The 23,571-nt window shown below is 41.9% G+C and overlaps 2 protein-coding genes across 3 annotated transcripts; one reads left to right on the plus strand and one right to left on the minus strand.

Moving 5' to 3' along the window:
* Positions 1 to 5,123: 5,123 nt before the first annotated feature.
* On the minus strand, positions 5,124 to 7,863 carry tma7 (translation machinery associated 7 homolog). Its single transcript, XM_041954466.1, has 4 exons — positions 7,735 to 7,863; positions 7,338 to 7,393; positions 6,802 to 6,889; positions 5,124 to 5,434 (listed from the first exon to the last, which is right to left on the minus strand). The coding sequence occupies exons 1-4, from the start codon at positions 7,748 to 7,750 to the stop codon at positions 5,400 to 5,402; spliced, it is 195 nt and encodes a 64-aa protein (XP_041810400.1). The 5' UTR covers positions 7,751 to 7,863; the 3' UTR covers positions 5,124 to 5,399.
* Positions 7,864 to 7,885: 22 nt separating this feature from the next.
* ccdc51 (coiled-coil domain containing 51) lies at positions 7,886 to 14,133 on the plus strand. 2 transcript variants are annotated; one of them, XM_041954460.1, is made up of 7 exons: positions 7,886 to 8,000; positions 9,235 to 9,327; positions 9,420 to 9,630; positions 9,829 to 9,966; positions 10,177 to 10,341; positions 10,912 to 11,118; positions 11,517 to 14,133. In XM_041954460.1, the coding sequence occupies exons 2-7, from the start codon at positions 9,323 to 9,325 to the stop codon at positions 12,114 to 12,116; spliced, it is 1,326 nt and encodes a 441-aa protein (XP_041810394.1). In that variant the 5' UTR covers positions 7,886 to 8,000; positions 9,235 to 9,322; the 3' UTR covers positions 12,117 to 14,133. The 2 variants fall into 2 exon arrangements, with proteins under 2 accessions (XP_041810394.1, XP_041810399.1); XM_041954465.1 differs by having other exon boundaries at positions 9,426 to 9,630.
* The last annotated feature ends 9,438 nt before the right edge of the window (positions 14,134 to 23,571 follow it).

Below are 23,571 nucleotides of genomic sequence, written 5' to 3' on the forward strand. Positions count from 1 at the left end.
TAACCAAATACGTTTTCTCCCAGTAGCTGCTTTAAGTGACATGTTTCTGCCATTATTCAGTTTCAGTGTCACTTAAATGTTGATATTTTTAACTTTTGAGTGATTATCAATCAACATGTGTTTATTGCTGTTAAAATGTTGGTTTAATTTGTGTTCACCTGTCCACCTTTTCTGCCTCTTCTTCTTTCTATTTTGTTGTTTTCCATCCATATAGGACTACCAAGTGTTGTCATTAAAGGTTAGTTCAACTGTTTGGAAAACAGAAAACGAAAAAAAAGTGAAAAATGCTTCAACTGATCTTAAGTTTACCGTCATATTTGAAGAAGAAAACCAGTAAATAGTCTAGCTGAGAAGTGACATGTCCCTTTTGGTGTTTGTGCTAAAGAAATTACTTAAACAATGACTCAGTTATCAAAATAGCTGTCAGTACAAACACAGACAGACAGACTATTATCAACTGTGGTTAAGCTGCTTCAGAACCTGATGTGGAACAAAATAACACTTGATATATCTCCTCCAGGCTCTCTTTTTTGATATGCTTGACACAACATGTCTCCTTCTTTATTCAAAGGTTCCTTCTCAGTTTCCACATCACTCCTGCTGGTCAGTCACCAGTGAAACCAGCTGCTGCTGTCCCAGAGCCAGACTGGTTGCAACCCTAAGTTGTCCATCTCTCACCAACAAAGACGTCACTGGTTCTGCATCTGGAGACCTGAAATGTTCAGTATTAAATGAATGATCTCTCAAATCAAGACAAACAGGGCAGATCCAGTCATCTGATTGGCTGTTGCTGTGGTTGGAATCAGCTGACAGCCAAACAGGCTCTGTCCCGTTTGGGAAACAAACAGGGGTGGATGGAAATGTGTGCTCCTCAGCAGTTTATAGTGACCTGACTACGCTGTACTTCATCTTCTATGTCACACTTACAAATACTCTGAATATGTCCTCAAAGATCAGGTACATTCTCATCCAGCAGGGGGTGCTGCTGGACTCTTTCCTCTGCACAGCTGTGGGCTCTGATTGTGTCTGAAAGAGCTGCTATCTGCTCAGAGCCTCAGTCTTCTCCTTCATCATCTGACTCTTCTGCTCCTCTTCCTCCCTTGGAGCACTGATCCTGGCCTCCTCTTCCTCTTGTAGGAACTGATGAAGCTTCTTAAATAGGCTGCCAAGTTAAAAGTGGGTTGGGAAAGGGGAGGAGCTGACCTACTTTTTGGAGAGGCTGCAGTCTGTGGCCTCTAACTCAGGTTCCTTCTGTTACACAAACAAATGAAAAGCAATGTCCGCAAAATGCTCCATATTTTGCCTCTCAAATCAGCTGCCAATTTGTCATTGAGCTTGGCACATTAAGGGATTGCCCCTTCAGTCTCTGACTGGTAGGAATTCCTGAGCAGCCGCTCCATTTGAGCCCTCTCCCAATCAAAGGGGGCTATTTACGAATGAGGTCTCCATAATATATATATATTAACTATATATTAAAATAGATATGTAATATATATATATATATACATATATATATATATATATATATATATATATACATATATATATATATATATATACATATATATATATATATATATATATATATATACATATATATATATATATATATATATATACATATATATATATATATATATATACATATATATATATATATATATACATATATATATATATATATATATATATATATAAATATATATATATATATATATATATATATATATGGAATCCATCACTTAGTTCAAATGCGTATTTTCACGTTAAAGTATTTTTTTTTCCGTTTTACACTTTTCGACCGCAAATTACTGTACTCAGTTATGACCCACCACTGCCGGCTGCTACTGCTGCTACTGTAAAGTTTCAGCGGCTTTAATGAACCTTGCCTGACAAGAATAAACCTCTGACAGGAATCTCTGGTGGCTTTCTGGGGCTTTAACCACCGTGTGGCGGTGATGTTATGATATTACGTACAGAACGCTGCGTGAATTCTGAGCTAACCTTGGCTAAAGGATGTTAACGCTAGGTTCCGCCCTCATAACCGAACCTTCTTTTCAGCTCTGTCTGTCACACGGTTCACTATGTACCGTCACAAAGGGAGACACTTCAACGTACAACTCTACTTTTGTATCAGCTTATTGTCTTCTGTTCAAAAACACGTACCTCACCAACCGGCATGTCGGACTGTCAGTAAACAGCTTGGGCAGAAGTACGCCTCCTTCGTGTTGGGCTAAAATGGAGCGGGTTTGACTTGCTGCCCCCTTCAGGCTATATGTGATAAATAAGCAAATAGTATTGGCAATTTTTACAACCTGGACTTTATTTGTAGCATTAAATACGCCCATTTACTCACCCAGAAAACTTTGGTGGCATTTGGAGTCGTTTTGAAGAAATCAGCCCCAGAGGAGCGGAGCGTATATCCGTATAATGCGAGTTATCGGGGCACCCGTGCGTAGCCTGTATAAACACATAATCTGCGGCGAAACTCGTTCATATTCCAATATTTTGTTATGATATGCTGGCGCTATTCCCCTCTGAGCCCGTGGTGGCATGTTATTAACATCCAGCGTCTCTAGGAAACTACCTCTGACGTGGATGATGTCATTTTCGAGCGACGCGCGCTGCGAGCAGCCAGCCACAACACGGCTAACTCTGCGGCGGTCGGCTAGCTTAGCTGTAGTTTGGCACAGCTATGGTTCGTTATTGCTTATTTCCAAATTGTCCGAACAAATTGACCAATTGGACGAAGCTCAGCTTCCACAGGCTTCCTCTCCGCAAGCCGGGACTTATTGAAGCTCTGGGTAGTTGCGCTGAAAATGGACCCGAATACTGAAGTGAAAGCATTGAGACGTGCGGATCATCGGGTTTGCAGTGCTCACTTTACGCCGGATGACTTTTTTCCTCCAAAGCCAAGACAAGGCCAGAAAATTCAGCGTCTGAACCTCAGGAAGAATGCTATCCCGATGGCTGCAGAAGGCACAGCAGACACAACGGAGGTAATGCGTTTCAAATGCAGTTTTTTTTTTTTTAAGTATTTTTTTTATTAGGCTATAACCTGTGCACATGGATCGGTGTAATGTAGATAAATAGATAGATAGACCTTTCTAAATCCAAAGCTTGGAAATTACAGTGCAGCAGCAGCAGCAGCATTACACGTAGTGACAATAACAACACAAAGAATAAAATGAACAACCTGTAGATAATAAAATAGCAATTTCAAATGGGAAAATAGACACGCACCCGTACCTACATGTAGGCTACAAATGGAAAGCTAGTGGCCCTGATGACCACTGACCGATCGCCCTCCATCCATAAACTATTGAGAGAAGAATATCCCAAAATACGGCACGAGTTTGACCCCTGGCATGTTGTCAAGGGTAAGTTACTGTTATAAGCCCAAACATTTTATTATCTAACACACAGCATAGTAGTGCATATTGAGTTCTAGAAAGGAGAAGTAGTAATTTACAATCCAATTCCTAGCATGTGTTCATATTGTATTGTTTACTGACTGGGTGACTGTTTTATTTGTGTGTGGGGTTTTTTTGTAGGTGTCAAAAAGAAAATTGTTGCTGCATCGAACAGGAAGGACAGCAAAGAGCTCCTGCCTTGGCTGAAAGCCATTACCAATCATATGTATTGGTCCTGTGAATCGTCAAAGGGAGATCAGGAGGTAAGAATGAAATATTTTGAAAGTCAAAAAACAGCAATGACATAAAAACCATGCTCTTGTGTTTCCACTTACGGAAACATAATGAGCTAAAATAAGAAAAATCTGCAACATACATACTGTAAACTTAGCTTTACAGTCCTGTATTTCATACTTATTTTTGAAGATACAATTTTTGCTTAGGGTCCATTTTCATCATTTCAGCTTTGCATCTTTCGATGGACTTCAGTGCTGAATCACATCTGTGGCGTGCATCGTTGGGAAGAAGACGGTGTTGAGCACACCTGCCTTCATCCTCCGCTGACAGATGAGCAGCAAGAGAGGAAGAAGTGGATTGAACCTGGTTCACATGCTTTCAATGCCCTCAAAGCCATTGTGACAGACAAAAATCTCCTCCGGGATATGAGACAAATGTCACTTTTCCAGATTTTTTATATTTGTAATCTGTCTTTGTTTCTTCTAAATGTGGTGTCGAACTGCAACCTGCAACCTGTAGGCTTAGAATAAGTTTTTATCCATTACCTGTCTTGCCAGAAGGCTGCGCTGTGGCACATAAAAAGATACAATTCAAATAACTCTACGGTTCACAAGAGAATAAAAAATGTAAAAAAAAATGTACTGGTCAAATAAACATATATTATATATTGTCTGTGATTGTCTGTCTGTGACGTTTATTGACACATCCAGACGCGTATCTCCTGGCCGCAAGTCCCACCCTGAGCAACCGAGGCATTCCTCCTCTGTTGTCATCGATGAACATTGTCCACAAGAACACCACCAGTTACCGTCTACTCGTAGGACGCGCAGCCGTTTGTTGTTGTTTGGCCAGCTGTTCCTCTCTCTGCCTCCTCGTCCGTGCACTCTGGCTCAAAACGGTAAGGACGTCCATCGTAAACAAAGTCATCGTCCACCACCTCAGAGTCGGAAAAATATTCATCCATTTTGTGAAAAATAACAGTCGCAAACTACAGCTAAACTAGCCGACCGCCGCAGAGTTAGCCGTGTTGTGGCTGGCTGCTCGCAGCGCGCGCCGCTCGAAAATGACATCATCCACGTCAGAGACGCTGGATGTTGATAACATGCCACCACGGGCTCAGAGGGGAATAGCACCAGCATATCATAACAAAATATTGGAATATGAACGAGTTTCGCCGCAGATTATGCGTTTATAGAGGCTACGCACGGGTGCCCCGATTACTCGCATTATACGGATATACGCGCCGCTCCTCTTGGGTTTATTTCTTCAAAACGACTCCAAATGCCACCAAAGTTGTCTGGGTGAGTAAATGGTCGTATTTAATGCTAGAAATAAAGTCCAGGTTGTAAAAAACTAAAGTTATCCTTTAACAAGGCCTGAAACGGTAAATAACTCTTACTTTAAGCACACTGTGATGGTTAAGATTCTTGACTGGTTCCTTTGCAACTAATCAATAATTAAGATAACAAGCAGTAATTACAAAAAACTTTATTAGTATCTCCCTCTTTACAACACAACATAAATCAGAAGAAAAAAGAACTTGGGGTGAGTTTGTGTTTCTGATAGCTGACACTTCTCATGTGCACAAAACAACTCACTGGTGGAGGTGGTCAACACCAGGGCTGGTTGAGAGTTTGATGAGGTTCATGTTAAACAGAGCAAAACAAACTGTATTCTTCTCAGTGAATATACACAGATCGCAGACGGAGGAAGCAAGGCTGGGGAGCGAACATACATCTTCGCCAGATTTTACTTCTTGCCTGATTTCTTGATGCCACTGCCACCTAGAGGAATTAAAAAAAAGACAGTATGAAAATCTCTAATCTGAACACATTTCATGTGGATTATTACACAAGTGAGTTTAATTGGTCCAATGACCACATTCGTTTACATCATGACTTCCTGCTTGAAGGACAGGTTAGGGTTAGAGTTACTGGTGGCTGCAAAGGGCTGGATATACTCCAAGATGAACAGGGCTGTGCCAATACAACACTGGATGTGTGCAAACATAGATGCATTCACACAGGTTTGTCAGAGTGGATGGTCATTCAACAGTACGTATCTCTATGCAAATTTCTGCAGATATAAGCAGATGATGAAATTTCTATTACATGGACCCCTGTGGCTTTGCAGGCATGGAAAATATAATTTGAAGTTTTAATCTTTGTCCTGGTCGTTCTGTGTATGTTTGTCTCAGACAGCTGAAGCTTCATATTAGCTTCAACTTAGACTGCACTGAATGAGAACGGTGAATTTTGTCATGCGTCCTTTAAAGCTATTGTACAGAAAGCCATCTGCTCACTTTGATTGCTGCTCTCTAGTAGAGCTGAATGATTAAATGATCTTGATTTGAAATTTATGTTGATAATGATGGATAGATCTAGCAGGCTATCACACAGCAGACCTACATGCAGGTGAGTTAGAAGTTTCAGGCTTGCATGTCAAAGTACACACTCATTTCCTACTGCACAATACTGTCTGAGCTACCAGTGAAGACAGTGGATGAGCATGTAGATGTCCTCTGGAAAAGAGGAAAAATAGTAAGTGGAACTGAGTGGCACAAAAGTGACTTTTGCCTGTCTGCCTCTGCCTGTTTGCATAAGGGCTGAGCTCCTCGCACAAAGACAGTGGACAGCAGCGTAACTTCAGAGCAAAGCCCACAGCAGAGGGAGTGAAACAGACTCATATTTCAGTATGATCAGTTTATCAAACACCTGTTCAACAAGCAGACCCTAAAATTGCAAAATATGACATCGTCAACCACTCTGTCTGCAGCAACCTGCCGCCCCTTATTATTCCACATCCAGTGTGATTTCCACAGCCACTTTATGCTTAAGTGCTGAAAATTAACTCGCATTACCCTCCAAAGCTGAAGAAAGATACCATCCCAGCGATCACACGTTTATTTTTAATAAGTTACAAGGCAAGCTAAATTGTTTTATTTTGCTAAGGAAGATAAAGCATGTTGGCGTTTAGATGTTATTCAATATATCCTCTCATCACAAAATAAAAGACAATATGAAGTATAAGCCTAAACCCAGCTCAAATCTTGTACATGTGTATATGTCATGTGAGTATTGAGACAGACTTGAAAAAAAATCTTTAGAGGTTACACACATCATTTAGACCATGGCTGCTTTTCTGGTCTTACCTAGAGGTCCTTTTCCTGAAGCTTTGGCCCTCATCGCCTCCATGGCCTTCTGTTCTTCCTTTTGCTTCTGCTTGAAAGCCACATCATCCTGCAGACACCCAGGCAGTTTCAATCTGTTGATTAAACTCTTTACATGACGTCGCTTCTGTTTTATGTACGTCTTCAGTTTGAATGATACTAACATTTATTTCTGACTATTTTTGTAATTAGTCACTTCAATCCTTAAAATGTACACCAACTTATGTCACAGGTTCTCAGAGCCAAAAACAGCAAACAATACCGAACAAACAAACAACAACAAAGAAATGTTGCTTTTCGGGTTTCTGTTTGTTTGTTCTTTTTTCCTTTACGGCAGACATTCAGCTGACATTTGAAGACATCACGTTGGGCTCTGGGGAATAGTGATGGGGATTTTTCATTATATTCTGACTATTGGTAAACTAAATGACTGAAAATCACAAAGACTGATTGCCACTAGGTAGAAATAACGATCATAAAACCTGATACAGTCCGAAAAGGAAGAAGGGCACACTTACGTCATCCATATCCTTGGTCTGTTTCTTGGGCGCCTTCAGTGGTTTCTTCTTGCCTCCTGAGGACAATAAATAGTTATTACATTCTTCAAAGATTTTGTTTAAATTATCTGTTCCTTGGACAAAATCTATTAGCCGAATGTCCCGAACAATTGTAGACACCCGCTCACGGTTTACAAACACGTTTTTTCTTATGTTGATATTTACTGACAAACACAGAACAAACACAATATTGATGTAGCGGATTTGTGATGTAGTTTGGTGAAAGAAGAGGACGCTATCGGGCTCGCGTTCTCTTAAATAGCAGTTAGCTAGCTAATCCACGCAGCACAACACGCTACGTTGAGTTTTGTAACGATGTTAAAAATCATCTTTCATAACGACTGAAACGATTTCTTACCTTCTCTTCCAGACATGTTTAAAACTGGTTCACAGCGGTCTGAAGGGAAGAAAAAATGTAATTTTGATACGAATACAACCGGCTGTCGTACTAATCCGCGTTGGTAGGACTCCCTGTGAACTCTGACCCGGAAATAGAATGACCGTTGTGTGCCTGAACGAAAACTCGGTTATCAGACGTTTCATTTGACATCAAACACTAACTAGTAAGCTAAAAGAAACCGCGTCCATGTGACATGTTTGCTTTGACAACACCGAAGACAACAGGTACATTATTTTCCATACCTTCTTTTATTAGTGGCTCTATCACAGGATGTCACATACGTGTACTCCTGTAACTGTTAGCATCGTGGAGCTAACGTGGAGTTGTGAATGAAGCAGGGCAGGGGGCAGACCAGTCAGCTAACCTTGGAGGAAATTTGTAATGTGGCTTAAGTTATGCTAATGATGTTAAGGCCTGTAAACTTCATTGTATCTGTGCTTGTTCACATTATGTATTAGTCAATGTTAGAAGTGTTGTCTGTTAGTAGTTTGCTTATGTTGAGGACGGTTCACCTTGTGTATTAGGAAAGCATCCATCATACGGGAACATATATACAGGGTGCATATTAGTCGTACGTTTTTTTCCGTCAGGTTGTAAATTTAGTAGCGTGTTTAGGAAGCTAGCCAACTGTGGAATTAAATGTCTGTATTTTACTGTAATTGCAAGTTATCACACTTTATACAATTGTTAAACGGGGTGACAGGGTTGTTAATTGCCTTCGTGATGGCATCTCTGGATTGAAATGGAAAAAAGAGGCTAAAGACACGATTCAAATTGCATTCGACAGTAAAAATAAATATAAGGAATCTACATCAAAGTATAACAAACTGCAACCTTGGCTTTGGAATTTGGCACAACATCAATCAAATAATGTATTTAGCAGGAAGTATGGAAACATCATTTTGTAAATACCCCCAATTTGCCCTTTTTTCTAATTTTCAAGGGCCAGTAATGAAAAATATGCTTGTGCCTTTCAATATATGGTTCTGCTGTAGACCGTTTTACCTGTGCTCTGACCATTTCAACGCTCTTGGAAATATAATTCTGAAAATATTGGACCTTAAAATTGTCGTTCGATCACAGATGTTTTTTTAGGTTGGAAAATTGACTGAAAAAAACAATGCAATCTAATCAACAAATTATCTGGACGGATATTTTCTGTTTATATTTGCTTTTCACAGACAGATCAGATCAGATCTTATCTTGAATGTTATTAAAGAATATATTGCATTAGATAGAGCCTAAATGTCTAAATAAGCGGTATTACCAATTTTGAAGAACTCAGATTTTCTGGACCAGCTGGATTGCTGAGATTGTATCAGAAATATTTTAAAAAAGCTTGACTCAGTGCAGTACTCAGATCCCTTTCAGACAACAGCACACCTCTAGATAATCGTCTAAATGACAGTGAAGCTTGAACCATCATCAAACCTTTTTATTTTTTTACTTTTGTCGCAGGTGCCTGTTCTGGTTTTGGCTCTGTAGCTGCAGTGAAAGTGAAGCTCTGACAGTTTTCAAGCTGCACTTCTGACTGCTGCCCTTCTCAATGAGGTACGTCTGCACATCGCAGACCTGAGTTTTTTAGTTGGTTCTACATAAAAGTACAGCACTGAATGTGATTATTAACATATAAACTGTGTCAGGTACAGAGGAGCTCAGATCTGTCTCTGGACTCATGGCTCGTGCTGTGTGTCCCGCCTCTTCGTTCCTGGACCTCTGCCTGGCAGATTCACCCTGGTCCGAACCTACAGTGCTCACCATCAGCCTGGCTCGTCGCCATCCTCTAACCCCGCCCCTCCCGATGAGAAAGGCGGAGCTGAGGTGGTGAAGGAGCGTGCCTTGGCTGCCTTACAGGTACATAAAATCCCTCTTTTGACTCTTTATAACAATATTTATGGGTCATAGATATCTCTGCCATTATGCTGACTACCACTGACCTTTAGAACTCAATGATTACTTTTGTAATAAACATCATTATCATCTCATAGTACAAAAAACATAAAACCAATTTAAAACACTGGCCTCTATCTTTCCTTTCTCTTCCTCCTCCAGAATGCAGGTCAGGTGGGGCTGCACTGGGGTCAGAGGCTGGCCCAGACAGCCAGCTCCTCAGTCAACTACTGGTGGGAGAGGTACGAGGAGTTTGTTGGGCTCAACGAGGTCCGCATGGCCCAGACCAAGGTCACTGAGGTCAGCAGACAGTAAGGCACAGGAAACCTTGGATATCCAGGGTGTTGTGTGTGCATGTTAATAGTCAACGAAAACAACCAGTAATCTGCAGACTCTGAGCTCTCCATGGCTCTTTGCTGCCCTGTATTGTAGATGAACTCCAAGAAGTCATGGAGGAGAAATGATGTATACTGAGAAAGATCCCGAGTGTCAAACATGTGTTTCTTCCAGGCTGAGGCAGCGTTCATGGTGGCCAGAGGGATGGTGCGCGAGGCTCATCTTAGCCTGGAGGCCCTGCAGGTCAGACTGAAGGAGGTCAGAGACCGGCTGGACAGAGTCTCCAGGGAGGAGGCTCACTACCTGGAGCTGGCCACGCTGGAGCACAAACTGCTGCAGGTTAGCTGAGGCAGTTTAAAATGTGCATTAAAAACAGGTGGAGAGAAATGCAACATGTTTAAAATGAAGATAGTTTGAGGTCAGAAGAAGTGGAAGGTGTTTTATTCTCAAGAATGACATCTAGAATTAACCGCAGGCTCAGTCTGGGAGTCATCGGGATTGCTGGGAAAATTCCTGGTGGCCTCTCCAGCTGATTGGGCCAGAGGCGTCAGGCCAGTGTAAAAAATGCAGAATCTGACAGCTATAGTTTATCCTTCCCAAGTTGATCCTGTTAAAAAATAATGACATCAGCACTTGCATATGCATGAAAATAACATTGAAAATATATAGAAAGACCTGTACATGCTGTAACCTCCAATTACTCAGACGTACCAGAGCTGACAAACGTCCTTTTAAAGATCTGAGGAAATGTCAAGTCAACAACAACAAATTGTATGCAAAAGTATTCATTATTGTACTTATTAGTCCAGTCAGAGAGACCTGTTCAATGATGTACCTGCCTATAGAGCAGCACATGAGCTGACTGAATTTAATTCAGAATGAACCACTCGTGCTCTCTCCTGACCGCAGGAGGAGCGTCGCCTCCGGACAGCGTATGAGAACGCAGAGGGTTCAGAGAGGGAGAAGTTCGCCTTGTTCTCAGCATGCGTCAGGGAGAGCCACGAGAAGGAGAGGACCAGAGCGGAACGCACCAAGAACTGGTCCATCATCGGCTCCGTACTCGGAGCCCTGATCGGGGTCATGGGATCGACATACATTAACCGCGTCCGCCTGCTGGTGAGGACGCGTCATGATTGCTGTTGGATTTATTTAATCTACTTTAGTCTCTGCTCTAATCGTAACATTTTGAACTACAATGCTGAAAAAAAATGTCTTGGTCGATGCACTCAGTGGCCAGGTTAGGCTTAGTGATATGATTTATCAACATTTTGACAGGCATTTGATTTTATTTGTGTATTAAGAAATCATTTTAAAAAAAACAAACAATTAAAATAGATTATTTTTAGCTATGCTAGCAGCTGTAGGGATGGCCAGTGTCAAGTGGCTACTCAGTCCACCCCTTTGGTCCAAAATCAAAGTCTTCCTTGTGCTGTATATTTTTTATCTGTATGAACACATGAGCAGGGCACCGATGGTTGTTTCAGCTGACACATCTTCAACTCTCTCATCTGTAGGAGCTGAAGAGTCTGCTGCTGGAGGCCCAGAAGGGTCCAGAGAGCCTGCAGGAAGCCCTCAAAGTCCAGGCTGGAAACCATCGGTCCCAGCAGGACGAGCTCCGAACGCTCATCGACAGCCTCAGGGTCGCTCTGAATGACACCGTCACGCAGACGGACATCATCCTTCAGAACAAGCAAGGTCCGACCCCAGACTCACCCACGGTGCCTCTTTCAGCCTTAAAAGACCTCCGCCTTGGCAGCCAAAAGACAGTGTCCCTCTTGGAGTCCCTCCCGCCACAACTGGGACAACTGGAGCAGGGACTCGGTAGAGTTGAGGGCGAATTGTCAGAGGTGAGGAAGCTGCTGGAAACGAGACCACAGGCCGAACCACAGGCTGGTCAATTAGAGTTAGCAAAGCCAGAGAGACCAGAAAGAACAGAGAGACCAGATAAACAGGACCAGTGGGAGTCTGAGGCAGTAGTGAGGCATCTGGAGGAGACCCAGAGGACACTGGGTGAAAGAATCAGGACCAGTACTCTTTATAACGCCGTGTTTACCTACACCGCCACGGCCATTACCATCTCTGCTGTCTACCTGCTGCTCAGAGGAACTGGTTAAACATGGTACCTGCAGTTTGAACCCCTTTCACAGGACAACAAACCCACTAACATCTGGCTTTTGTGCTTAGTGGGAAAGGGTACAATCAGCAGTCATTCCCAGGTGGAATGACTGCAGTAGTCATTGGTGTTTATTGGCTCCAGCTCAGATCAGCAGTGATGGAAACATGACTCCTGGGTGGAGATTCTCATTTTCTCCCCTTTTCCAGTGCGATGTTATGATGGGCGTTGAAGATTTGGTGTAAAAATGGTGCAACGCTACGAGTCACAGAGAGTAATAATCTAAAAAAATTATACCAGAGTCTAACATTTACTTGGTTGGACGTCACTCAGTTTCAGTAATTAACAGATACAGTTGTTGATTCAGCTTATCATCTGCTGCTGCTGCTTTTAAGTGCACTGCTGAATCAGAGAGCGACTTTGGTTCCTTCTAACATTTTCAGTTCTCTGATCTCAACAGGAGTCTGGTCATAATTCCAGCTGTGCTGCATTCAACTGCAGCACTCTGCAATATCAGCTTTTATTGTTTACTGTCCGTGAATTCTAAATTGTTAAACATGATGAAACACTGCATAGACACCATTTTGATATGTATCACATGTAATCTGGCTGCAGGTGTTAAATATTTTCCATCATGTACTTTATAGAATGCCCATGGTCACATCAACCCTCCAGTGGGTCAGGCCAGTAATCGTTTTGACTCATTGGTGCATATTCCATCAGAGTGATTTAATATGGGGCCTTTGGTGCTTTAGTAATCCAGCCCTACTGAACAGTCAAAAATGCAAAAACATCGAATTCCTTTCAATTCATGATATAACGCAGAGAAAAGCTGTAAATTCTTACGGTTGACAAGCTTGAACCAGAGAACGTTTGGAATTTTTTCTTGATAAATGACTTGAATGAGTATCCAGATGTTTTCTGTCTTCATTCATGTCTATTTGGCTACAACCACCCTGTCAATTATTTCTGAGCTTCTAACTTGCATAAGGAATTCAGAGTTTCTGTCATTGCTGAATCTGGAGAGTATAATTAGTGTCGATCATTAAATCAGAACATCAGTTGATCAGTTTAACTGAAGCCTCTTCCCCCTGTACCTGCTGCTCGGAGACACATGGATTTATTTCTAACACCAATGCCATGCAGCATGTGGCCAAGTTAGTCCCAGTGCCAACTGAGTTTTTAACTTTGGTAGCGTGATTCAGCCTCAGTCATCAGCAGCCTGATCAGCAGATGACCAGCTGAACCTCAGAGGGTCCACATACTGTGATCCCACTTCTGAGATTCATTTCCACTCTGCTCAAACAGCACGATACTCAAACTCACATGCACTGAGCTGCACTTGATTTTTTTTTCCACACATGTAGGGAGAACCCATTATATGTTAGTTTTAATTAAACTGATGGTTAACTCGTGCACATAAACTCGTGCATAAATGCCTGAAGGAGCAATAATGACAATAAATTAATTGTGACTTATCACTAAAGTTAGGAAACATTTGTCACATGAATTGACTAAATGAAACTGACCAATTGAAATGTCTGTAAGTAGGCTTACAATGCTCTGAGATGGCCTTTACTTTCCTTTAATTATTGCAGTCCTCACAGTTCTTTGAGTGAAAGAAAAATGTTAATGGAGTCTTTCCGCTGCGGTGGAATTCCTTTTTAAACTCCAGTACTTGAACGTTTTTGTGTGTTTCCGTGTTGATGTGGGGCTGCAGTTTGCACTGAGCTGGACGAAGATCACTGTCTATTAAACTGTTTGTTCTGCTGAGCCTTATTGTTTGCTGAAAGACTGACTTCATTAGTTATGTAATAGCTGACCTGCCTGCCTGAGTGGTCGATGAAGACAGACTAGTTTCACATGCTCAACATGTTTATTCCTGTTTATTGTACAGGCTAGCAAAATGTAGGTTGCAACTGACAATTACCTTCATTAACAATTAATCTTCTGAATATTTTGCTGATTCTTTAATCATTTAGTCTACAAAATGTCAAAAAAAAATATGCCAGACACAAGTTCCCACAGCCAAAGATGAACCCTTTTATGTGCCTTTTATATCTGAATGATTCAAAACGAGAAAAAAACAGCAACCTGCAAAGTTTTGGCATTTTTAAATAAAAAGTGTCATGAATTCTTAATCGATTATCAAATTTGCTACCCAGTGAATCTGTGTTGAGGCATTAAGGTACAGTTTTAATCCTCTAAAACACAGCTGTATAATGAGGTGATTACTTGCAGACTTTTGTGTAAAGCCCACCAGCTACCAGTAGGGGGCAGCACCTGAACGTGTGACATGAGGTGAAACCTGCTCCACTCATTTCTCTCACCACATCCTCACCTTCGTCAGTCGGCTTCACTCTCCTTGTTTTGTCTGCAAAAGTCAAGACAGCAAAGCTCTGTGTGTCTCTTTTTCAGTGAGGGGAAATCTTAATGCTCAATATGATCAAAGAGCGTCGGGATCGAAATCAGTACAGATAAAGAGAAGAAAGAACGATAATTTGGAAATGTGTATGATGCAAGAGCAAGTCAGTATTGTAAGGCAAGCAGTATACATGCAGTACTCATTAACAACACCAATTTATGGAATAAATAGTACAGACATATAACATGGTATGTAATGTATTAATATGATAAAGGATGGAATATAAAAATCCACCCAGACGCATGCAGTCAGGTTACAGCAACAGAGTGGAGGCTGTTACAGCAGTAGATTAAATCCCACGATGTGCAATGATTTTGGTGTTCAGGTGTCTGCAGACTTTTGGCCATGCGTTGGTTGTATCATGTCTCTCTCTCCAGTGTTTGCTCTGTCCTGGTAAATCCGCTGCAGCAGGTGTTGAGTCTTTACTTAGCACAGTGACGGCTATAAAACCACACACACTGTCACTTTCTCGCACACACACATGCTCTACATTCTTAACTGTTGGCTGATTGTGATGTTGGTGATCTGGAAACGTTATTCTTTGATTAAGCTCCTTATAGCTGAATAAACAGTCTGTGCAGGGAAGGATTTCATGGAGGAAAAGCTCACTAACGAGGCTGGAACACAACAACGCAGTAACTGTTGAGTATGTCGGTGCTAGTTAACAGATACACAGTACGTGGATCTGGTGTTTTGTGGCAGAGTGGGAGCTACAGTGTATTTGGGCCTGCAGTCTCTGGGCAGATGACAGTTAAAACAAACACACAGTACGAGGCACATAATACTCAATTAGGCTGTTGCTTCCAGTACAGGTAAGTGGAGCTTGAGGCCCGTCAGTCTGTGATATAAGCTGTGAAAGCTCGTTTAAAGGGAAACTCCACCTCTGAAACCACACCTCGGGAGGTTACCAGTTACCGGAGCTGCTCCTCATCTCTGCTAGATTGCTGCTGCTAGCATAAAACACCCCCAAAATCTTGGATTGAGCTGTCAGCAGTCGAGCTGCATTGTGGGTAATGTAGGCACTAGGTTTGATAAGGAAGAATGTGTGGACTGAAAAATGCTTGGAACTCTATTAAAGGCTTCAAATTTACTGCTTATTCATCTACAGCTCTGGGATGTCCTCTCTTTCAAGGTGTAAAACCGGTCCTCACAAAGACAGCACACACACACACACACACACATTGTGTGTGCCTGACCTGGTTGCCGCTGTCATGTGATGAACCCTAAGAAAGCCAATCACTCACCACCCTCCCCTCTGGTGCAAGTCAGTTTTTCCATCTCCAGGTAAATATTGTTGTTGGTCATGTGATCAGGACATTAGTGGCCTTCCGCGCTGAAGCTCTCACCGACTGACATGGTTTTACCACCGAGCAGATCTAATTTCATTTAACAGTAAAATGTCTCAGAAAAACTCCTGCAGCCTGCTCCTGGCTGGTCTACAACCTCCCAAACTTCAGCCACACTGCACCTTCTCTGCACCCTGCACCGGCTAACGGGGGCTGCAAATGGTTCAGGGCCATCCTACATCCAAGACGTGCTAAAACCACGCTCTGCTACTGCAAACTGCCTTGCTACCCCCTCACCATGAAGAGGGCCCAGCTACCAGCCAACATTGGATTACTTGTGATTAATTTCATGTCCATTTCATTTCAAATCAAACTATGCACATGGGAACCAGATCATAGCCGTCTTAATACCTTTTTATCTGACTTTCTTGCCGATGCCCAGGGGAAGTTTTGAATGGAAATCGCATTCAAAAGCTGAATGCGATTTCCATTGAATTTATGACAGTTGGTGTTCATTTTGCACTCAAGTAGATGACAGTTCAAACTGCTCATTGACCACAAACAAGTGTTTCACATTAAATTTAAGATGTTCAGAGCTCATTTCTGGCGAAGAGGCAAAAGAGATGCACGTATAATCAACATTCAGTGCTGCAAAACACAGTGCAGAACAGGATCAGCTTGTCAAACACAATGCATGGTGTTAAAGAAAACAACTGCAGTCTTCAGAGTCTGATATGAAACAGATTTACGGCTGGAAAAAAAAACAAGGAGCCCATTAAATCAAGCAGGGAGCAACTCAACGACACACTTCAGCTCGCACTTCTTAAACCCTTGTTGAAAAGCGCACGGCAACAACTGCTCTAACTGAAAACACTGATGTGTGAATATCTGTGCGAAACGTCACAATCTCATAAGCTGAGGCCGAGTGGAATATAACAGCATGTTGGCTTCCTTCCTCCAAAGTCAGATGATGAGCACACACCTGTTGTCACACGGTATCACCCCCCCGAGCTATTCCCAGACAACATCCTTGGCCTGAGTTTCTCCTTTTAATGGTGACTCATTGAGCACATCGAGATTAATAAAAAACAGGTGATTACTCTCGATAGTATATGAAAATCCACACCAGCCTTTCATCTATTTTTATTTGTCTGTTCCATTTCGCTATCAGTATTCAGAGAAATGGATGTTGAAAATAAAAGTAAAAGTCTCCACTGCCTGTTTAATTAGTTAATCTAATCCCGGGTTTTGATAGGAGGATGTCAGATGTGCTTTCTTTGTCCACTTCATTAGCTTAGCAAATGCTGCTGGTTAGCTATTTGCCATAATACCAGCTAACCAGCCTTATGATGACTGGCTTTACGCTTTACACACCCAGTTGCACCTATACTTTAAACAGTGGCTGTGTCTATAGTGATGAGGTAACAAGCTCAGTTTGTCTCTTATCTATATTTAAATCAGTAGAGATAAGTGAATGACGTAAAGGTAGTTGTTTACAGATGATGTGATAATTAAGACTTGTCAGAAAGTTTTTGGTGCTTAGACTCTACAGGGTGGTTTTATGATCTGAGCAGCAGCAAGATAAGATGGAGTCCAGACACTGGTGGTGGTGGTGGCGGTGGTGGCAAGGTGAAAGGACTAATGCAGAGAGAGAATCATATTTAAAAAGACAGCTGTGCTGTTGGATAGATGTGATCAGCTGATGAGGACAGCCGATATCTCAGTTGACGTCCGCAGACAACGACGGCAAGGAAGCTGTGAGTGAGCATGCATGAGAGGAGTGAATGCAGGATGGTTTGAGAAGTAAGCTTCAGGCCTCAGCGTGCAAAGGGCCGTCTTCCTGATTTACTGCTGCACGAGTGCGTTCCTGTCTTCATCTGTTATAGACGATCCAGACACATCAGCACTGGAGGGACACTCAAAGGCAAACCAGAAAGTATTGCTCCATACATACCACTTTATATATAGGACCAAAGCGGTGATTTGGGCATCTTTAACTTTTCATTGTGTATCATTATGCTGTGTTCTGTTCACTCTTCTTAGTCTTCCACATGTAGTTTGCTTGAGATGTGCTGCAAGGTTTTTGTAACTGTTTCCTTTCTGTAGGATTTTGAAAGACTTATTTCTTTACTCGTGTTTCTGAAAGCCATAGTAATAGCCCTGACTGGAGCATAACCACAAGTGAGATCTGGGAGGTGTGTGTTGGAAATATTATGCAAGAATCCAGAACACTCAGAAAACCTCTGTTTGGGGGAGAAAAAAAACGTTTTGGGAGCTTCCCGTTTCCACGAGGAAATGAGTCCGCTCCATCTCGCCGCTGTAGTTCAGGAGTACTTCTTGGATGTTGACATGCTGTTTTGATTTGTCGTTAGGGTGTTTCACTGTCTCCAGCGCCAAGAGTGAGAAGTCTGTGTGGGTTCGACAGAGGTCTGCCTCCCTGGAAAAGAAGCCGTCTGATTCAGACCACTTTGGAACATTTAGGTGTAAATGTGATCACTTTTGCATGGTTTTACTTGAGGGATTTCCAGATGTGTGTCAGCATTCCTGAATAAGAAATGTGTCACTGTGCCAAAACTGACTGTGTGAAAGAGGCACTTATATATCAAAGTAAATGTTAACTGTTTCTACAGCCTTGTTGTGAACTGTTTGCATGTTGTGTCATTTCATGCATTCATTGCTAACTGTATTCTCTAATCTGCTCATAGAACTGGAATATTGTTATTGTTATTACAATAAGTATATGTGCAGATCACAGTAATGTAGTTTTCACCAGAATGTGTTTTTAAGACATTAGCTGCACTAGCCCATGATATTTTTTGAAGGTATGAGTATAAACTGTCTCAGTTCTTCCATTGACTGATCACCAACTGTCCCTAGAGGAACACTGGTTTGTGGGTTGTGTAGTGTAAGTGTGGAGCAGCCGAGGCCGTCCAGTAATGGAACTACATCAAACGTGTTATGACCTTTTGATTTTGATGTAGCTCCAACATCAATATTCTGTGCTGTCCATCAAGACCTACATAAGACAGCTGATTGCAGCTTTTAAAGTATGATGCATTCAGACGTTTGGTGCTGTAGGCAGACTGTAGACGGGTACAGACAAGTGGATTTGATAAAACCTGCCTGTGAACAGTGTTCACAAATCAGGCGATTTTAGGCCTCTGGAGACAGCTCCATCAAACATGGAAGGTTTCAGTGCCCTACAGAGCGGCTCATGTGTTGTCTGTACATGTTCAAAGGCAAAAGTGAAAACAGCTGTTCCACACAGCCTGTCAGTTTCAGAAAGTTTCAAAAATCGTTGGTGGTCCACAGTTTTGAGGTCAGGGTCTTGTGGGGGGAGGGGGTTTCAGATGCTGTTATATAATGTGAGGAGCACGCTGAGGCCTGTCTTCCAACGTGGCCTCTTTGAGTCCTGTGTGTAACAGCACAGCCTCTGTCACCACATGTAAATTAGAGCACGTACATTTTCATATTGGGTTTGCATGCTCTCCCTGTGGTCTCTCTGGGTGCTCCAGTTTTCCTCCCACAGACCAAAAACACAGAGATCAGGTTAATTAGCGACTGCCCGCAGGTGTGAATGTGTGTGTGAACAGATGTTTGTCTGTATGTTAGCCCAGATATTGACTGGTGGTCTGCCCAGCTTGTACCCCTCCTCTCGCCCAATGTTAGCTCGGCTTGGCTCCCCTGCAGCCCTCTGATAGCATGGATAGATGGTTCTTTTATTACACACATACATAAATACATTTTTCACTTGACATGACGTGCAGCCCTGACTGTCATGTCATCAATGCCAGGAAAACCACATGGAGTTTTATATAGAGTATGCAAATTTGAGGAAGGGAGAGAAAGGAGAGAGCTAAAAACAAAGAGAGACACGTAGGAGGAAGAAGCAGGAAGAGCATGAAGACACTGACGGTAACAGAGACTGTGGGAGGGGTAGCTAGATCCAGGGGAGGAGGAGGGCTGGGGCAGTTAGCACATCTCCTCACATGACAGCGGAATCCAGGTCACCCACTTCACTACACTGTGTGTGTGTGTGTGTGTGTGTGTGTGTGTGTGTGTGTGTCATTCATTCATCAAGTAAGTTCACTTTATCGTCCACCCTGAGAGTCATTCTGGGCCCTCAGTGCTAGATTCTTTTTACAGACCCTTCTCACCTCAGCACACAGATTTTATAGGTCAGGTTTTGACAACACGGTTTCTCATGTACAAGGATGTAGTTCAGATCACCTCAGATTAATTAAAGCAGCTATAACTCATATTTTTACAACAACTTTACTGTATTAGTTCACTCTCACTGCTGTCTTTTAAGAGAAAAAGCTCTACTGTATGCTACCTGTTCAGCACCAAACAGCGATGGACATAGTTTGCGACTAGCTGAGACTGGAGACTGCAGGTTTTAGCGGTGGGACAGGTGAAGTGAAGTGAGGTGAGACAGGTGCATGTCGGTATGCTGTAAATGAGTCAGTGATTATAGTTTGGCAGTTGGAGCAGCAGCAGCGACTGTGGCACACAGCTCAAATTAAGATGCTTGAAGTGCAGCAATGTTTGACGGCAAGATCACCGCTGCCTCAGTATGTGTTTTTCAGCATTTCAGCATCCGCATTACCTAATGAAAGAATGTGACCTGCACCACAAATAGAGAGAACAGAGGTGTGCTAGACTTGTGCTGCATTTAATGACACTCTGATGAAGATGCAAATGCTAAGTAAAAAGACGCAGCAATGGCCCAGTTACGATAAGCACTGAACCCTTTCAGACTTTGTAAGCTTCCTCAGAACTGCTTGTCAGACGGTTGAACACCTTTGTTGATTTCACAGTGGGACAGCCCCGAGCCCCTGCAGACTGGTCAAAGTCTGAATGTGGAAAGGAGGCTGCTGGAATTGGGCCAGTGTGAGTTTTGCTTTTATTTGATTCAGCAGCTGGTCTAAAATCTAAAATGTCACAGTCTCCTTCAACACACCAGCAGTAAAAAGCCTTAAACAGCAACTGCATCACCGGGTGACAATGACATTTTGGCAAAAAAACGAAATGATCCCATATATCGTTGTTTGCAAAACACCAATAACATCATGGTGGGAACGTTTTATGAGGCTTGGTTGTAAAAACGTCTGAACTTTGACCTCTATGGCCCAAAACAACCCATTGATTACTGACTGTGGAAAAGTTTAAGATGCTTTGGCTGTAAATGCAAACGGGACATGTTGGTCATATTAATGAGGTTTTTTTTTTCAGATCTGAGTTCTTGCAGAGCTCTGCCCAGTTTCCCCAGGTGTGTGGGGGCTCTAATAGGTGACATTTTGTCTACATGTGACACTCCTACCATTGTTTAATGTTATGAAATACACTGGGACTTTGACTGACAGGTGCAGGATGTAACTTCTACTGAGTCATGTCATGTGACGTCATTTTCTGTCAGATAAGGACACGTGGTTAATGGACCTGATTAACATCCATGTTGTGCAAACACAATATTTAAACACACACACGCCCACATACACACACACACACACACACACACACACACACACCCAAGTTTATTACTGCTCTACTGCATACTGCTATAGCAGTGGAATTTATTATTAGCTGGTAAATTTCCAAAAGAAGCTGCACAGACTGTTTCTTTTTTTAGTTGTTGTGATCATTCCAAAGCTTCTGGATCAATATTTAACTTTACATTTGACCAGTCTCTTGTGCTTTTGGGGTTCTTTGCAGCCTCTTCTGGCTGCAGTTTATTGAAATCAGCCATTTTTGAGCTGAAAAGAAGAACATCTACTTGCATTCAGTTGTATGAATTACGGAAATATCCCATAACAGACGTGAACAGACTTATTGGATTCACACAAAGATGAACTGTACTCACTTTGGTTATCAATTATGATGATATCTGCAAAACTAATGACATTCCCATCATCCTTGGCTGTTGTTTGGTGCTAAAGATCTCCAGCAGCAAAATGTTGGAGATCTTCTACCAGTCTGTTGTTGCCAGCGCCATCTTCTTTGCTGTTGTTTGTTGGGGCAGCAGCATCAGAGCCAGCGACACCAACAGACTTGATAAGATCATCAAGAAGGCCGGCTCTGTACTTGGACTCAGACTTGAGTCTTTTGAGACTGTGGTGGAGAGGAGGACGCTGAATAAACTGTTATCCATCATGGACAATGATCAGCACCCTCTCCATCACACGGTGGACAGACAGCGGAGCACCTTCTCCCACAGGCTGCTACAGCTCTGCTGTCGAAGGGACAGATACAGGAAATCTTTCCTGCCCCATGCCATTACACTGTACAATAACAGCTGAAAATAAAAATAATAATAATAATACAATACTTCTTACCACTACTGTTTGCTTTTGATATTTTATTATTATGTATATAATTTTTTACTGCTTGTTATTTCGATATTTTATTATATATAGTTTGTTCTCACAGTCACGGTACACTTTATTTTCACTGCCATTTGCTTTTGAAATTCTTATTTTGATATTCATTTGCATTTGATATTCTTTTTTGTGCAATACTTTTTTACTACTGTTTACTATTTGGCTATTTTATTATTATTGTTATGTACATAATCTTTTTACTGCTCGCTATTTTCATATTTTTATTATGTATAGTTTGTTCTTTATAGTCTTTTTTCACTTATTTCACTGTGTGTAATGCTGCTGCTGCACTGCAATTTCCCAGTTTGGGATTAATAAATTATATCTATCTATCTATCTATTAGTGAATGTTAGCATGCTAGCATGCTGAACTAAGTTTTGAACATGGTCAACATTATACCTGCTGAGCATCAGCATGTTTACAGTGTCATTGTGAGCATGTTAGCAGATTGATGTTAGCGTGTAGCTTGAAGCTGCACCAAACTGACATTTTTTAGCCGATTTCAGCTCATACTTTTGGTTTAAGACTTGTTACTGTACGTTTCAGTCTCAGAGTTTCCAACAGCAGAAAGCAGCCGTTTAAATTGTGCTCTTAAAAACACACTGCACACTACCTGCTCAGCAGACTGACACAGTTTCACACTAGCTGGTGAAAAAAGTGGAACATCTAGCAGCTAAAGAGCCAGATATCTGCCTCAGGAGCTGGTGGAGACCAAACCAGAGACTTCAGCAGATGATAATGTTGTTCTGTACCGTCTGGATGTGGAAGTAGCCGCTGTCTTTACATGATAACATATCAGATGTTGTGTTTGCATCTTGCTCTGCTGTACCGAAAAATCATTAATGGAGATTTAAATACGTTACAAAGTTCTATAGACCAACTAGTACTACTTAAGTACTACTTCTTATTAAGGGGCATTAGTTGTGGGAGAACTATGAACTTATTAGTGGTTGTTACACTTGAAAAGCTGCAGTTGTAGCAGAGGTTTAAGTGATTGTAGTATTGGCTGTAGTATTGATAGCTGTAGTACTGTAGTAAGTAATTGGTCCTGATGTTGTTCACTAGCTCAGTGTTTCCTCTCTGCTTGTAAACCTGCTGTTTCTTGTTTCAGACTTCGGCCTTGAGTCACAAATGAGTTATTCATTACAAACACTGTCACGTCCTGCAGGTGCTGGATAAGTTTATTACTGTTGTGTTATGGAGATTGAAGCAGACCATTAACACATTTCTCTTCAGTCCAGTGAAAGGCTGAAGAAGACGAAATAATAATAAATCACTGAAACTATAGTGGATATTAAAATCAACCTTCCTCATGAAGCTGATGGCTGATCACAGGACATTTGTGAAATGAGTGCAAAACCTTC

The sequence above is a fragment of the Chelmon rostratus genome, chromosome 2 (genome assembly GCF_017976325.1).
Source record: "Chelmon rostratus isolate fCheRos1 chromosome 2, fCheRos1.pri, whole genome shotgun sequence".
NCBI lineage: Eukaryota > Metazoa > Chordata > Actinopteri > Chaetodontiformes > Chaetodontidae > Chelmon > Chelmon rostratus.

Excerpts from the sequence above, each read along its gene's own strand:
- tma7 (XM_041954466.1), bottom strand. Across the intron at positions 6,890-7,337 it reads AGACCAAGGATATGGATGAC|GATGATGTGGCTTTCAAGCA; the intron begins GTAAGTGTGCCC and ends GGGTGTCTGCAG. Across the intron at positions 5,435-6,801 it reads TTCAGGAAAAGGACCTCTAG|GTGGCAGTGGCATCAAGAAA; the intron begins GTAAGACCAGAA and ends TAATTCCTCTAG.
- ccdc51 (XM_041954460.1), top strand. Across the intron at positions 9,967-10,176 it reads CCCAGACCAAGGTCACTGAG|GCTGAGGCAGCGTTCATGGT; the intron begins GTCAGCAGACAG and ends TGTTTCTTCCAG. Across the intron at positions 10,342-10,911 it reads TGGAGCACAAACTGCTGCAG|GAGGAGCGTCGCCTCCGGAC; the intron begins GTTAGCTGAGGC and ends TCCTGACCGCAG.